A 17,735-nucleotide genomic window follows, 5' to 3' on the forward strand; every position below is an offset into this window, starting at 1 on the left:
GCAGGCTTCGTGCCTCAGCAATGTACGCATGAAACGAGCCCGACAGCAAACCCACCACCGTTGCAAAAACGTGCCAAGCGTCACAATGCGCTGGCTTGCACAAGGGAAATTTTTCGTGAAACAGTCAGCGCTTTAGAAAACATGCCAATAATTCAAACGCGTTCGTTGCGGATATTTTTTTTTCACAGCCTTGCAGCAACGGTTGCCTCCTGTGAGGTTCCTTGTTCAACCACTGTTGGTCTTTTAAAAGTCCATCACAGTCGACTGGAGTCTCAAACACGCACGCAAAACACGCACGATTTCCCTCGCAATCGGTGATGTCACGTACATTTCCAACAACCCATAAAATTGTTTGTTGTGGCAAACCGTATCAGAAAATCTCAAGAGAGATCACTTTTATCACTGCTTATTTATGCTTTCCAAACTTCTCCCACCTTACACGATGTTTACCAATTTCCATCTCGAGTATGCATTTGACAGCCAATGTCTACGAAACCTTTTGAAAGTTGACGCAAAGCAAGCCCAATCACACTGTATGGAGTTTCCACCTCAGCTTCCAAGTTCTGAGTCCACATTGGTTCAAAGTTTCCATTCTGGATGCATACAAGGTCGCATTAAATTATGACAAATACCGATGTGCAGACATTGAAGTCTAGCAAGAAATGTGTGGTACATGATTCGGTGTTGACTCGTACTTCAACTCCGACAAGCTTGATGTACTAAACTCTTTGCACTGACATACGAGCTCATGAAAAAATGCAATATTAACAGCCAAACACGAACAAGTCAAGCAAAACATGCATGTAAAACAATTTGCATTGGGCCATCCCTTGGATGTCCGTGTTACATGGACGGCTCAGAAACGTATCTGGGCCGTCCATGTAATGCTCCTACGGTGAAATGGGGAGAATTCGCAGGCATGACTTGGGATTGGCTAGTACAAGAAGGGGCAGAGATCACTAAGAGAGGCCTGGATCCTGCTAAGCCATAAAATAGGATGAAGATGACAACAACCATCCACAAGATTCAACTGAGTGGCGTGGACGAATTGGTGTCGGAACATAAAAGCAAGCATAAAGTGACTAAATGTTCAGGATGGCGGGTCATCGCCACACAAACCAAGGTATAAGACAAAGTTGTTAAAACAGCAATAACATCGAAGGCAGTCTAAGGTTCGACCTGACAGCCCCTTTCGTTTCTTTCTTTCTTTGCACAACAGCCTGGCTCAGGTAAGAGAATGATCTTAGTGTTAAGTTTTTGGTGAAAGTTTACCCCTACAATCTTCTTCACTACACTTGGGTACAACCTAAGAAAAAATGTAGGCTCTACCCACAGAATTACGGAGTGCCTGCCTTTCACCTGTGAAGGACAGCAGTGCTAGCTGGTTTCCGCTCGAACCGTAAGTACTTTTTCTCGGCTTATGTAAATACTACGCATATTAGGAGTTAAAGGTTTGTCATTGCTATCTGAAACATTACGTTTGGCTGAGCAGCAAGTTCGACATCCCAGACGAAATTTACCAGGACGTTCAGGTTTCCGACCTAAACCAGCGACGCAAACGCGCATGTGTATGGGGAAGTGTATCTGAAACACTGGGAAAGTGCCTGACATCACGAAAATGGGTAAGCGCTATTGGATGGAGCTCTTATGCAAATTCTCTGTAGGAGAGAAAGCAATGGCTGTGGGCGGGGCTCACATTTTCTTCTTAGGCTGTAAGCGAGCGTAGTGAAAAATGCCCTTTTCCACAGAGGATATACGGATAAGAGCTCTGACAGTGCACACTGTACCTGTCTAGACTGACCTTCTCTCGACTGTCAGTTAAAAAAAAAAAAGGAAGAAACGAAGTGATGGAGTCTGTGTCGAGGCCGAACCACTGCGGCAGTGCTTCACTTTCTTCCCAGGTAGAGGGCACGGGTGAGTGTGTTGCTGACTTCTGAGGTCTGGCTCGACCAGTTGATATTTTGGCCGTCGCTGGACACCACGGGGATGGGCCGATCGGCGACGCCACTGTTGATGAACGTGCCGATCTGCACGAGGTCGTGGTTGCGCCAGTGTCGCCGAACCGCTTCCACTAATGCTTGCACGAAAATGCTGCCGTAGTGAGGGTCACGGTAGGACAATGAGCTGCAATGTAATTTTAACGGCACACGCGTTGGTGGGAATGTCGGGTGACAACCCGACTCAGCAGATTTACCATAGAGTTAGTGCAGACTCAAGAGGAAAAGCTGGGCTGAAAGAGCACCAACCACTGCCATTACACTACCGGTGTCATTGTTTCCTGTGCAGTTATTTACAGAACGGCCAAAATTCGTGCTGTGCAACACTACGAATACAGTAGAACCCCGCTGATACGTTTTTGAAGGGACCGTAGGAAATAAACGTAAGAGACGGGAAACGTAAGAGCCGAAAAACAGGAAAAACGGCAAAATATTTAGTGGTACAGAATTTTATTTCAATTCTTACGAGCAGCACGAAAATTGGCGCGCTCAGCCGCGATCTAGTCGATGGATAGAAACGCGGAGCTTAGGACGGCCTTATCCACAGAAATGTAATCAACGTATGTGATTTTTTTAACACCAACAGCTGTAGGCATGAAAGAACTAAGCACACGCAATCACAACCGGCGCGGCGAGTCCGACCGCGAACCGCACGCACGACCATGCAAGCTCCAACAAGCTCGAACTCCTCCCGTTCTCCGACAAATAACGATGATGATGAGTCTACGCCAACGCGATGGCAGAAGTGAATGCCAATCTCGAAGGCCTTGCTTTCGCAAGCAAGTACGTCATACACGCCATGTTTGTGCAATGCAAATCTCAGAGGCTATGCTTTTGTCAATAGTAAATGCCAATCTCGAAGGCCTTGCTTTCGCGAGCAGTTACGTCATAGACGCCATCTTTGCAATTTGAATCTCGAAGGCCATGCTTTTGTTTGCATCAATTGAAAGATTCTGTTGCTTGCGCCTCTCATGCGGCTAATATTACGGTCAAACGAGGCCAAGCTGCGTGAAAATGCACCATGGCCGCTTTCTTTGGTAGTCACTCGGTCGGCTCCGGGCGCACTTCGCGACGTATCATACGGGAACGGTCCGACAGTTACGACGTAACAGCGGGGTTCCCAATACATTGTATCCTATGGGAGCTATGCCGGGACCGGCGGAAAACGACGTAACAGCCGGGAAAACGCAGCAGCAGTGAGGAACGTAACAGCGGGGTTCTACTGTATAGCAATATATAAATCAAACACAAGCACTTTTTACGCATGAGAGACGTGCGAGGAGAAATTGAAGTTTATTTGGAATATTTTGAGGAAAGATCCAAGGCTATTTAGGTAACTTACTGCGCACATGACTCGTGGCACAGGAAAGAGTGCATGTGCTTTTACTAGATGGCACCACCATATTCACTTGAGTTCAAGATCGCGGCCAATAGCGTGTCTTGCGAATTGCAGTGCATGATCATCTGTGGCTTCTCTTGACGTGTGCTTACAACTCTACATTAATGTGACCTCACTTTCACTATCTCCGATGAAAGCGGAGTACTACTGTCAAGTCTTGCAAGCGTCTCGGGAGTTGGTAACGTTCACCGGGTAGTGTACTGGCGGCTATGGCGGTGCCCTTGTGTCTGGAGGTTCTAATGCATGCGCCCTGTGGGGAGCTTTTTCCTCTAGAGTGTGTACTATGAGATTTTCGATCATGTGAGAAGCATTGAAAAAGAGAAGGCTACGCCGAACATTTAGCAAACTACCGTAAAAATCGGAATAGAAGTAAGAGTTATCCTCTTCCAAGAAAATTATGTGTAGGAAAGCGACGCCTCGTTTTACATAAAATTATCTTTGGCATAAATTCACTTGTCTGGCCACGATAAACCGCCATTGTAGACACTCAGACTTAGCAGGCAATATGCAAATGTGCATTACTGCTGTTTCGTGGTGTGAAATTAGCAGGTCTTTGCTTGATTTTAGTGCTGTATTCGGAAATGACGCGAGAGAATACACGTAAGCGAGAGTGTGGCATTGCTGCACCGCATGGTTCCCGCATACAGAAATTAAAATAGTGCAACTACAACATACTTTCACTAAAAGCTTCTTTCCGCGATTGCTACATTGTTCATACTGAACTCGAACTCGCATGTGGATTTTATTTGAGAGCACTGCACACGTGCGTGTGTACTTGTCGGGACTAATTGGCGGCACGGAGGAAGGGTCTTATCGAGCCTTCAAACGTAGTGCCAAAAAGCTGCGGCTGTGATCGACGGGAGGTAGACAATCGATATGAGTGATTTGCCATCGGAAGCCACACAAGCTGCAGTGATCGCTGGCATGAACCGCAGGTGCCCAGTGAGTGCTGCTCATTTCCCAGTGGCTTTTACTGCATAACAAATGCCTGTACATCACGAATGATGTGCTGTGGAATGTCATACAAGACTAGTGGCCATCCTAACAGTTATTTCTAACACAACGATAATACTATAGGCCATCCCCTGATGATAATATAAGAACGCAGTTTTCAGCTGTCACAATGAATGAGCACAGAGAAAGAAAATGGAAGTTATGTGTTGTGTTTACCAGCAACGATGATTTCTTTTTTTTTTTTAATGTTCACCATTTCAAAACAAGGAATCAACCTATATTCCAGCTTTTTTTATGGTAATTTCTTCAATCAACACAGTTCATCAAAACATATACCCTCATTCCACAACGCAAACCCATATTTTGCGTGAACGTGCATTCTCTCATTTCTGCAGTCACTGTTTATCCGATCATTTCCACTTTGACTACTTCTTTCCATGCACCGATACAGAACTGACTGCATGTGTCCCCAACGCCGAGTTTTGTCGAGCGTAGAAGCTACCCGCTTTGCACCATCGAACCTGTGCGAGTTGGCACCATGCCAGCTGTGCCAATGAAGCCATCTGCAGCTCTGCACGCCTATTCTTATCTAGGTCATCCATCATGCTCCATGACAACTGTGCAGCTTGCTTCATTCTTAGCGCTGCGCCCACTTTTATCACTGAGCTTCATACGCCCACATCGCAAATCTTCGAAGTGGGACACCTGTGCTCCTATGTAAAGGTATCATCCAGCTACAAGGGAAACCCACAAAGGCTTTTTGAAAAGGAAGCTCTGCGTGCGTTTGCCCAAAGCATTGAATCTGGAACAAACACCTTTCCAGGCCAAGTGCTCTGCCACTTGATCATACCAAAATGTTAACACATAGCTCTGTAAGGCTGAATTAATCAACAAGTTGGCAATCATTGCTGCCTTGTGCCACTACTTCATTGATGACAATGTTTTTCCTTTTTTTATGCTAACTGAACGCTAAGGTTTATTTGACTGCCTTTCTATTTTCCTTCACATCGCTACGCGAAGATATACAGATAAGGAGTCATTTACAAAATTGTGGTTTGTCATAAAAGTAACCTCTGCTGCAACAACTGCCTCAGCTGTGCTACCTGCTACAGGCAATTGTTTTCTTGAATATCTGTCAGAACATCGATATGACAATGGCAATCTTACAATGGCACAGTTGACATGAACTTCAGCATGTGGGCCCGGCTACGCCTTTCACCTGTGCCCCTAGGTGATGGTTCTGAAAGGCAATAGAGACAGAAAATAATCCGTGACTCTTGCTGTACAGGACAATAATCTGACAATGCTCCACTTCCCAATTTCCACAACTAAAGCAACAACTAGCCTGTAGACAGCGCAAACGGAACGAAAACACCGCACGACGGACAACACTCAAGTCAGGTCTTTGGCTGCACCTCGAGGCACAATTTAAGTGTGTAGGCCTCGCCACTTCGCTTGGCGCTGATCAGAATGTTTCTACACACTCAATTTGCAGCGATGTCATTACAGAGGTATATAAATGCATGCGGAAGGACACCTCGCAGCATATGACTGCAGGACTATTTCGTATAAATAGATTAATCTTGTCAGATTAAAATTGTTGCAGTGAAAGTAATGTTAGAGGCATGTATAGATACCCACGCTTTCTAAAGCACATGCAAAAATTTAAAAAAACTGAAAACACTAATGCAGAAAAGCGATAATGTGCAAGCTCTTACAAATGAAAAATGTTTTGACAGGCAACTCAATCAAGAAAATGAGACTGAATCAAGAAAACGGCAAGTTTTAGTACTGCATGCGTAGCTTCCGTAATGATGCTTAGTATGTAAAAATGCCATGTTTCACGTACAGCACATGCACGTTACGGAAAACGTGGCATTCATACGTATGCGATGCCTTTACGGATGCAACGCACACTGTATTAAATCTTGCTAACGTTGTTCTGTTACATCAGCAGATAGCAGTCATTTGCAACGCCAAGACTAGCAAGAACCAATCGGTGCTTGTAGCATGCAAGTAAGTGCGGTAGTCGCACGCTGCCAGAAATATCTATCGTACCACATTGCAGGATGGCGGTGGAAAATCTTTTAGAGTGTTTTCTGCGTACCTCTGAGCTGCTGAAAGTTATGATACTTCCCATTTTTTTTAAATACTCCCAGCTTACATTCCCATGATCCAAATTTAGTGACAGTAGAGCAGTACTTTGTTTGCATGCCCCAGTTAGCTGTCCTTTGTTCAAACAGTCCTAGGCCAATGAACATGCGAAACAAAGAAAAGAAAAGCTTAAGACGTCGTGGAACTGACCAGATACGTCGCCAATCTGGCAAGCTTGGACGCAAAGCACCTTTGGCTTGTGCTGGAGGCCGTCGCATTTCTCGCAGAGGTAGCTCTCGACTGTGTCGAGGTCCACCTTCTTGCAGTCGCTAGCATAGAACCCACCTGGGAGGATGTGTGGCGACACATCACAAGCTCAAGTATGTGTTTTACTGGGAGAGTAGGGATGGGAGAATATTCGAGAGCTTCGAATGTTACAGTATTCAAGTTTGCTTTGACACCAGTTTAAATTATTCTAGTTTCGAAGTAATCGAAACGAACAAATAGACTTATATTCGACCGCACATAAAACCCCCAATAAAATGCTTTGCTGGGCGCGTTGGTTCATAGTCTGCAATAGATTTGAGCGCAAAAGGACGAGACCCAAGAAGACAAGAGCGTTCGTTTAGTCGCCTTGTCTTCTTGTGTCTCGTCCCCTTGTGCTCAATGTAAAAACCTCCTTAAAAGGCTGTTTCACTGCAGTGTAGGACTGCTTTGCCGTGAAACCACCTATCCAGGGGAATACCGCATTGCCGTGAAGCCACTCTTCAAAGTTAATGTGTACATATTACCTACACCTTGATTACATATTTCAAAGTTTAAAAGCGTGTTAAGAGGGCTTATATGCGCTAAGTATAGCAAACTTTAAAACTTAACATATTTCACCACTTATAACTTGTACCCTATTACTATTCAAATCCTGCCACTATTTGACTTTGCTTCCACTGCACTTCAAAACAAAAAAGTAACACTAACACACGCCTAGTTCCAATTAAAAATATTGAGCTATTTAGTTGGGTCATGACAGAAATGGTCATTTTTCTTAATAATATGCGATATATTCTATTTGAGCAATTCGATTCGAAATTATTCGATGGAATCGCTATTTGCCTCGAACCTCAAATTTACCATTCATGCATCCCTATGTGATAGCAATTATATTCACACTACAGGCGCATTCTCGATGTCACTGTCACGTTCCGTATGAAGTCCAAATCGATAACATCGTCCTGCATGTTGTATGTTCCATGTGCAAGTGAGAGCATACGAGCGCTGCCGACGAACGCAGCTCAAGCTGAGATCAAACGGGCCAGCCATCTCCATCACACGAAAGGCACGTGGGGATGGGAGCCGGAGGGGGGCTGTGTGCCTCTGGCAGGAAATGTGTATACTATGACCGACAAGGCGTGATCGCCCACAGTCACGTGCTATCAACCAGCATACGGCTCGTACCTTTGTACGTGTTGTGCTCTCATTGCAAAGTTTTCATTGAGGCCACAGACAGCACGAAGGTCACCTCACTCGCTGCAGCGGCTGCGTTTCCTAAAGGAGCAAGCTGCTAGCCTTATGTTGTAGAACGTCCCAATTTGTTGCTATCACATTCTTTGCTTTGCCCTTCCGGCAAAACTGTGATTTTCATTTCTGAACTCGTTGCAGCAGCTCGACAACCCAGGGCATGTAAGCGTGAGGTCACAGGTTAAGAATCCTCGCTATGGCAGGCACATTCTAATGGAAGTACAATTGAAAAAAAAATGTTTGTTGTGTGTATGTACTACATCCAAGGAAAGAAACTCAATAGCAGAACATTAAATTAGAATACTATGTGCAGTTGTGAGCAATGCAAAAGGAAACACAGTTTCTACTTAAGCAGTCTTTACTCACCATGTTCTGACATGAATTTGACATATCAATTTCCAAGTGACTCCTTTGCGCTTGAAACAGCGTTATGAACACATTTTATTTTGGCAACTGCATTTAGTGACTATGGGCTCTTTAACTTAATTTCAGCGTTCCCTTTCATACTGATCACGACTGTATGTGCAACTACGGTCCATGAAACAGTCTGTTGAAATTGTATAACTGGTTACAACAGTAAAATAATTCCACTGAAATAGTACTTGCGAGGCAAGAACCTATAGGTACCTTTTCTGAGCAAACACTATACTAGCTGAAATTCTGTAACTGGTAACTGTAACTAGCTGACACTCTGGCAACCATAGTTTCTTAATTTGCAAGCAGTTTGAATCGGCATAAGTTGGCTGCATTTGCCTTGCAAACCAACGCACTCATTTGTTCGTGATAATCATTCTGTCAACATTGTGATGCCCTAACGGCTCATTTAATTAACGAGTCGCATCTTACCTCTGTACCCGTGGGACAGAATGATGAACACGATGGCGTCGCTCTTCCTGTGGTCCCAAACTGTGGCGATTTCGAGCAGCAATTTTTCAATTTCACCTGACGTACAGTCGTCGTATATCCTCACGTTAAAATCCAGCTCCTCCCACAGTTGCTTTAGCACATCTGTTAAGAAGAGGTTTTAAAGTGTGTTAAAGTCGTGTACAATGCACAGACAGTTTACTAGCAAGCAAATGTTATTAACATTCTGAAGGCAACATAGCAAACACGAGTCTGTAAAAGGAACACATAGAGAATTGCTTTCTCTCGCAATAAAACAAATACACTGGCACTACAGGACAGCAAGGAGCATTTCACTGCTTGCAGCTCAACTGCAACAAAATTTTAGACCACATAGGATCAGGCGGTGTAGATGTAGAGGATAGGACATGAGAAATCTTCGGTTTCAAATAAAGCTGACGCTTCAAAGAAAGGTTCGAACCTAACCTAACCTCATACTAACCTAACCTAATAGCCGTTGTCGATACCAAGAATGAAAAAAAATAAGAAACAGAAGAGAAAAGATGGGATGCAGTCAGTGAGTTCTCAAGCCATTTAAACTTGGAATTAAATCTGTGGGTGGCATGGACTTCAAGATATGTACAGCCAAAATTGCAGTCAAAGTAGACTGTTGTTCCAGTTATTTGTAACCCACTATGGTTTCGTGCACTGAAGTCACGAGTAACTGGAACACCCATGTACTTCGTTGCACATTCCAGGAATGAACATTCCGAGACAGGAGCCACCCTGCAAATTTGTTCAGTGTATGCAAGCCTTGCCAACTCGCCGCTACAATCGCTACAATACATTAACTGCAATACGTGGCATAACATAATTCAAGATAAATTTGTGCAGATTACTTGACTATCAATCAGTGTAATTTACAGGCATCACACTACATTCCTAGTCTGAGATCTCATTCCATTTATGCAAAAATAGAGCTACTTAACATTTACGGGCATCTATCGCATCCAACAGTTCAGAAATTTTCTTCCCTCTTCGGAAGCCCTACATTTAGTCCTCTAAGGTGCTTTGTACATATATGTGTACACAACTTGTTTTTGCAAATTGTGTCGACTAGGGGCGAAGAAAGAGCAAGACACTGTGCTTTGGATGAATTGAACCTCCTGCATCATAAAGGTGTCGTAATTTAACTCCATTTTGCTGTGTATTGCTGCGTATGATCACTTTGCTGAAGGCTCTACCATGTTCGATAAGATGTTCGCCACACCGCTTTCTGTGAGCCATCTCACACTATCGCACTATCTGAGATTTCATTCTATTTATGCAAAAACGGAACATGAACGACTCCAGGATAATTACATAATTAATTGCAGTTTATTTAAAATTAATTACAGAACACACAAATCATCAATGTATCATGACATTATTTCTTCTTGCAACAGAATATCAAGTGCCTTAGAATAATGTGTAAATGTGGCACATTTACAGCCATTTCTTCATAAGTCGCGCCTGCTGGGGTTAACAACCTTCAAAAATTATCTGAAACACCCGGTACGTCCAAGCAACCAACTAACCAAAATCGGCACCTCACTTCTCTGAACACACTGACAACATTGCACTCAAACCTCATTATAACAAAGTCACATCCGCCACGAAAATAACTTCGTTATATCCGAAAATTCGTTATAAACGTTTATTTGTAATACTGTATATATGACAGCACTGTTCTTCGTTTACTTCGTTATAACCAATAATTCGTTATATCCAGGTTCGTCATATCGAGGTTTGAGTGTATTACATCAAAAGAATGTCAATAAAGCAAACATGTTGTTCCTTACCGACATCTTTCTTCGTGCCTTGTCTCTCCTGTAACCTGATCTCCTTCTTTGGGTCTTTGAACACATTGTGGTTTAAAATGACCGCATATCCATGTGGGCTGTTGGTCATTGGATACCGCGGCACTGCTTCACCTACAAGTCAAGAAATTGGGCTTTAATGAGCAACAAGCAGTTTCATCTGACACCGAATGCATTGTTTGGGCAGTTAAAAGGATCTGTTTAATTCGTTCATTTAGCATTTTATGTTTTCTGCGAACTTAACCATATGTGATGGTTGATTTGCATAATGAGCTGCACCTATCATCACCAATGTAATGGCCTCAATGTGAATCTATGCCCCAATTGACTCCCCTGTATGAAACCTTAAACATACTACCGTTCTCCCAGTTGTATAAATTTTGCTTAGCAACAATGATTTTCCGCGAAATTAAATACGATTATGCTGCTTTCTCAAACAAATATTTAAACAGACATGTGGCATACGACCTACGCACTATTTCACTGACCCAAGGACTAACTACGGGACAAAAACTATACATTAGCAAATAATTTCATTGTGCAATGCATACCCATCTTTAATCAAACTGGCCAATGAAAACCTCATGTATGTCTCATTCCAAAAAACAAGTAAAACTACTTCTCATGTCTCTTTCAAACTTACAATAGCTTTTCAATGATGTCTCGTAAAGTACTGATAATCACCTTATGCTTTATATTGAACACGCTACATGTGCAAAGACTTGCACTACTACAGTTTGTATAAACTTTTGCCTTCATATTCATGTTAAAGTGTTTCTTTTTATTGTCATTCTTGTTTGCATATTGTGTAATAAGCAATTTAATTATTTTTTGTAAATCACATGATTTCACTGGTTTCGCTCCTGCTGTCAGACATACAAGTCCCGGGTGAAGGCGTCGTCAGGAGACATACAAGTTTCCTTTTGCCTTACCTCGTGGACATACGCCACAATGCAGTGATGCTACCGAGGACCTCTGATTTGGAGCAATTTTTGGAGCAGCAAAATTTCCGTTTTGGAGCACTTTGGAGCAGCAAAATTATCATCTTGGAGCACTTTGGAGCAGATAATTTTGCATCTGGGAGCACTTTGGAGCAGCGAATTTTACATCCTGGAGTGCAATACAGAAGCATATTGCATTAACATTCAAGCACCTCAGTATTATTATGGGGCTCTTATGAAGGCTACAAATATTTCGATTCATTGCAATTGGCAGCGTATCTGCGTGCTTCGCTGCAAATGTCGTGTAAAGACGATAGAAGAGGCGCTGTGTGAGATATGGACGCCATCTGGCAATACGTCGGGAAACATGGGCGGAAGGCCCGTCTTTCGTAAGGAGCATGAAGGGACGCCAGGGGAGCGGAGGGGGGGGGGGGGGGGGACCGCATCGTTCGAAGGGCGCAGTCGCTTGCGCACGCGCTATCTCGAGGCATCAGGAGACGGCTCGTAAACTTGCTGTGCTCTCAACGCTTACTTCGCGTTTAGAGAACTCAGAGCAAGGAAACGCTTCGGTTCGTGGAGGGGCCATATTCCCTTAAACCAGCGTTTTGTTGAGTTACGCGAGATCGGATCCAAAAGAGTTAGCTGCTAGTCTTACTTCGTTTCACAATACGATTTTTTGGTATCGCATTCATTGCTTCACTCTTAAGCGAAACTGAGTTTTTTTAACCGTTAGCTATTGACCCCCGAAAGCGAGGGGCGGACGTGTAACATGGCGTAGCCGCTTCACTGTGGGCCGTCAGCGACGGGCCCGCTACTGACAGCTGCGCATGTTCGGCTGCTCCGACCAGGAGATATGATTTTACTAATGAAATGACATTTTTAAAAAACCAAGCAAAAAATTCGAATTGGAACCCCAGCACGTGAGCTCGAAACGGCAGGGCCTTTTAGGGGGTATTTACCACAGAGTGATTACAAACTCGGACGTGCTGGCGGAAGGAATTACGAAAAAGCTGTTCTGGATGAAGATCCATGGATAAAGTATATCTGAGGAAAAGTGTCAACGCGTTTCCACCGTTCGCGTGCTCTTCCATAAATGCGAAGCAAGGAAAATTCGATATTGTCCCATATATCTACTGCGAGCGATCCCAGATTTCATTCCGCGATGTCCGGAAACAGAAGTGACAGACATTTTAGCGGCACTCAGGTAGTTATTACTGAACATTGCTTTCCTTACGTGCCGTGCGACGCTTGAAACGAGCTATGAGCAGCGTTTCTGGAACAGACGACGTCCGCCGATGAATCGCCGTCGCACTTTCTCGCTACCGATAGGCCTAGACGTCACGAGCCTCTGCGGAGAGCGCATTTTGCTGTCGAGCCGACTTGCAGAACAGAAGCTGCATCGGCACCGTGCAAGGCATCGTGGCTTACTCGGAACGCACGCGCGAGCGCTATTTATTCAGCGGAATAATTCTTGGTCCATGATTGCGACTTTATTGGCAGCCCCAAGATCGAGCTGCACATGTTCTGACGCGCCGGCGGTGCGATTGCCGGTGATAGACGCCTCCAAACCCGAGACTTTGGCGCAGTTTGGCGCAAATTTCGTCGATATTATCAGGATGGCGCAGTAAATACAATTTGGCGCACTTTGGCGCAGTTGGCGCAGGAGTGGAATCACTGCACAATGTGAACTGTGTATGTATGTCTGAAATAAAGAAATTAAATCTGAAATTCAAGACCTACTGCCGTAAAGAGCATGGCGATCAAAAAGCAGCTCACGTCCATCGACGTTCGCACCGGCTAGCGTGAACTACTTGTTCTCGCACAGAAATTCCTCGCAATTGTGGTCATTGACATTCGCCCGCACCAGAAAACTATTTCTGTGCATGTAATTGGTGCACAGCTTTTGTGGCGCACACAGAAAATCGAGCACCTGACCCGACAGACTTGCCATTCAAGAAAATTGACCATTTGTGAGCAAGCACACGCGACCGGTCACAGGAATCACAATGAGCTGCTGGCGCAATCATAAGAGTTTCCTAATAACTAGAGGGAACTCTGGTGCTGTAATCGTTCAGCCACCATGGGAATGATGGTTAGTACACGGATTTGCCTAGTCTTTGCGCTTTTGGACTTCATATGCACTTGTGGCTTCGTTTATTGTTGTGTTTTGGTTTTGTTTGAAGTAAAATAGTGGATCGTTGTGAACTTCGTGGCCATAATTGAATTGGTGAGCCTAAAAAGGTCAAGTGGTGAAGTGGAACTGCTGCACGTTTGCTGAACTTAGTCTTGCGATAAAGCGGATGCAGGCAACGCGGAGCCAAACGGAGCCAAAAGACCAAAGTTTAGACAAATCCGTGTACTACCCATCATTCCCATGCTGGCTGAAGCGCCATGCATTGCAGCTCCCATAGATACTAGCGCCAGAGTTCCCTCTAGTGTATTTAGAGGAAACCCTATGGGCACAATTGAGCCTTCAGTGTTTTGTACTGTCATCGTAAAGAAGAATAGACCCGCACAAATCTACACCGGTTATTGCTTACACCCGCAGCTGTGGTCTAGTGGTTATGATGCTTGACTGCTGACCTAAAGGTCGCAGGACCGAATCCCGGCCGCCGCAACCGCATTTCAATGGAGGCGAAATGCTAGAGGCCTGTGTGCTTAAGATTTAGGTGCATGTTAAAAAGCCCCAGGTAGCCAAAATGTCCGGAGCCCTCCACTACAACATTCCTCATAACCATATTGTGGTTTTGGGGTGTTTTCGCAACAATTATAATTATTACATATTACATTATCACTTACTGCTTATGCCACCAGTACGAGGACAAATCGGGTGTGAATACGTGACTCACAGAGATGCTCCAAGAGTTCTTCGTTGTTGTAAGCTGTCCTTATGTGTTCGTAGAGGGCAGCATAGTTGTCCAAGGTTATGATGCTCCTCTCATACAGCAGCACGACGACCGCTTCTGCATGCGTCGGCACACCAGACAACGAAGATTCGGGTAGGAAGTGCCTTGAGATCTCTGCAGCCTCATCATCCAGGCAGGACTCGCAGAAGTTTGCCAACTCGCGCCTCAACAGAACAGGAGAGAAAGGTTGCACAAATTCAGTCCAACGGCATCAGCCAAGTACTATCCGCAGTTACATAAAAGCCACTTGCCCACACATGTTCATTTGCCATTTAAGACATCTTTATAAAAACAAGTGCCAGGCCTGTGCAGAACACGCAGCACAGTCACAGCAAAAGCTGGAAGAGTCGCTTTTCTAGAGCTCATTGTAAACTCTCTTGGGGCAACTAATACAGGTACACGTGCAAAGTACCCACTATGCCACAAATCATCACAATTTTTGTGAAGTAGGAAAGCACACACTATCCCACTATTCCTCATACTGCGGAGAAGCGAGGTACCCGCTACACATCTGTAAGGCATTATGTGCACTTTGTTGATCATGTGGCTGATGGCAATGAAGAATCATGGCTGAGCCCTTTGTAATGGCTGGGAAGCTTTAAACCACACACATATTAAGCAATTAGCATTGTGTGACGCCTGCCATTATTTTACTCTTCTACCATGCTATATTACGTCTGTCAAAGGGCCCCTCACCATGTCTGACCATTAGTTGGCGAGCGCAACGCGTGCACCGGGGGCTCACAATCACGTCTGCCAAAATTTGCAACAATACACGCCGCGGAAAGAGGTCACATTTCAAACTGAACGCTGCTTGCCCTTCGTCTCGCGGGCACGCGCCCAAAGATGGAAGGGAAGACGTAAAACAAGGAATGGCCCTACGTAGGTATCTGTGCTCTGAAGTCTCTCCTCCACATAGACATCGGTGCTCTGAAGTCGCCCCCAGTAGACACTGCGAGAATCGTTTGACGCAACATGTGTAGTTTGTGTAATTTGTTGCTTGAATAGATGAATGAAACTTAAGACAAATAATAAAACACAAACGAAATGTGTGCGTGTTTTTGTTTTTCTTTTAGTGCGAACTGCAGCGAAATGTGAGACTAATCTGCCTCCGTTTCGCATGCGTTCGTGTTCTCGCCGTTACCACGTCGTGCAGGCGCAAGCCCCGACAACGCTTGGCGCTTTTTCGATGCATCGTCCCTGACGGCAGTTCTAGCGGTGCGACGCGTTGTATCACACAGTAAGGATCCATAAACCATGCTTGTCTCTCCAAATGTGGCGCACTGGGGGATCTATCTTGCAGAAATGGGCAGTACACCACAGAGAATGCAAACACAATACAACACTGCTCGTGTGCTTGGGCTGGCTAGGGCACATCATGTGCACATGACCTTACGTGCACATGCAGTTATGCGTATGCGTCATGTGATCCTCCGGCCCCGATCGACACCGCTTAAAGAAACGAAGTTTCTTTGGATGGCGTTGCTCCGATGCCGAAGAGGACAGGAAAGGGATTTCACTGTCTTAATTTTTCTGTCTGTGTTTTCTGTATTCACTGTCTTAATTTTTGTGCTGTTTTGCAAATAATGTTCATGACTGACCTAGCTTCCCTAAGAACCCTCCTCATCGATGATAAAACTTTTCACCGGAGCGAAGAAACATCTCCATTTTGGACTGTAGCACGGAAGTACAACGGCTGACGTCACTGCCTTGGCAGTGCATATTTGGGTGGGATCACGCCTATTTACCACAGCCCAGAGGGCATTATGGCGGCACCCGGGGAGTCTTCTGTGAAAAAGTCCATAGACAAATGACACTGATGATGGTGACTGCTGCATGTTGCCGTGGCGTTCTTCCCCCTTGTTTGGAATGACACGTGATACACACAGCTACAGTACAAAACGCGAGTTGGCGCGCATGCTTACCAAAACTTCCTGACGCGCCTGGGCGACTCGTACAGCGTGCTGGCTCGATGACGGCAGACTCCGAATATCCTGCGCATGGGCTCGAACTTTCGCATTACGTAGAGAATCTCGAGCGCTGTGTCGTCAACCGAAGCTCCAAACTCGTCGAGAAAGCAGCCTTTGACGACGTCAAAATTATCGCCGGCGCGTCCGGTCAGGTAGCGGACCAGGGCGCGCGATCGCTGCGAGGGCGGGACTCCGTGCTGCGAGTTTATCGCGGCGTACACTAGAAACGCGAAGCGAACCCGATCGACGTCTACCAATTCGTTGAGTAACGCTACGTAACGGCAAGCGGGCGCCCTAGCAGCGGACGTCACCGCGTTGGAGTCCCTGGGGATCAGTTGAGCGTCAGGACTGCAAGCGACCGCCATATGGGTTTGAGCAAAATGTGGCGTCAAGTCACTGAGACACTTCCTTCGCGATATTGCACCACAGCTGCGCAACACTACACGCGCGTTGCTAACGACGGAAGACGCGAAAGAGCCGATGCGGACTAGCACGCGATCAGCCGATCGCACGTCAAACCATGGTCGAAACCCTTTCCCTGGGGCGTTGTAGCGATGACCGAATGATTTTGGACCCCTGTGCGACGATTAATCGCCAAATCACAGCAGCTCAACGGCACAGCTTCGCGCTGCCTTGTAGTTCAATCTGGCGGAACTTCGCCGGCCCAGGCAACTTTAACAAAATCCCCGAGCGGTCTTTGATGACGTTAATGATTGTTCCGGTAGCAACAAGTACAGATCAGTTGCGCGCAAGTACACAGCAGGGGTTCCTGGTACGCAAGTACACAACAGGGCTGTTGGTTCCACGCTGCGCTGCTTTTCCGCCCGGTGCTCACAGAATACACACGTACGTTGAGACGTCCGTGTCTATCGAGAGCGAGCGCAGGAGGAACGTACTACTGCCAACTATTATCACAGTGATCAAACCCATGATCAAAACTCGCACCGATCTAAACGCCGGACCGAGAAATGCATGGATGGAAGTTCGGAGTCCGGACAGTACCAACGGTCAGGATTACGCGTGCAGCGCCACCGCGCGGCACGTGATTTCTCGCATTATTCCCTGCCATGATCTCGGAAGCCACGTTTATTGCGATCGCAGCCGAGCTGAGAATATCGTAAGCATGTGACTGTAGGCAAATACGATAGCGATATAGTATAATTAAAAAATATATAAAAAAGAGGCGCGGTAAAAGGGATGTCTTCCTGTCCTACAACGGTATCGCGTGCCTTTCCTTGCACTGTTAAAACGCGCAGC

At 45.5% G+C, this 17,735-nt stretch overlaps 1 protein-coding gene across 2 annotated transcripts; it reads right to left on the reverse strand.

Moving 5' to 3' along the window:
* Positions 1-1,863: 1,863 nt before the first annotated feature.
* Positions 1,864-17,462, reverse strand: LOC119371744 (caspase). Of its 2 annotated transcripts, none has more exons than XM_037642201.2 (7): positions 16,434-17,462; positions 14,452-14,672; positions 10,644-10,775; positions 8,806-8,967; positions 6,655-6,789; positions 5,518-5,590; positions 1,864-2,124 (listed from the first exon to the last, which is right to left on the reverse strand). In XM_037642201.2, exons 1-7 carry the CDS (start codon positions 16,841-16,843, stop codon positions 1,887-1,889), a joined length of 1,371 nt encoding a protein of 456 aa, XP_037498129.1. In that variant the 5' UTR covers positions 16,844-17,462; the 3' UTR covers positions 1,864-1,886. The 2 variants fall into 2 exon arrangements, with proteins under 2 accessions (XP_037498129.1, XP_049275675.1); XM_049419718.1 differs by having other exon boundaries at positions 10,644-10,766; positions 14,443-14,672.
* Positions 17,463-17,735: the final 273 nt, after the last annotated feature.

This window comes from Rhipicephalus sanguineus, chromosome 10 (assembly GCF_013339695.2).
Source record: "Rhipicephalus sanguineus isolate Rsan-2018 chromosome 10, BIME_Rsan_1.4, whole genome shotgun sequence".
NCBI classification, from domain to species: domain Eukaryota; kingdom Metazoa; phylum Arthropoda; class Arachnida; order Ixodida; family Ixodidae; genus Rhipicephalus; species Rhipicephalus sanguineus.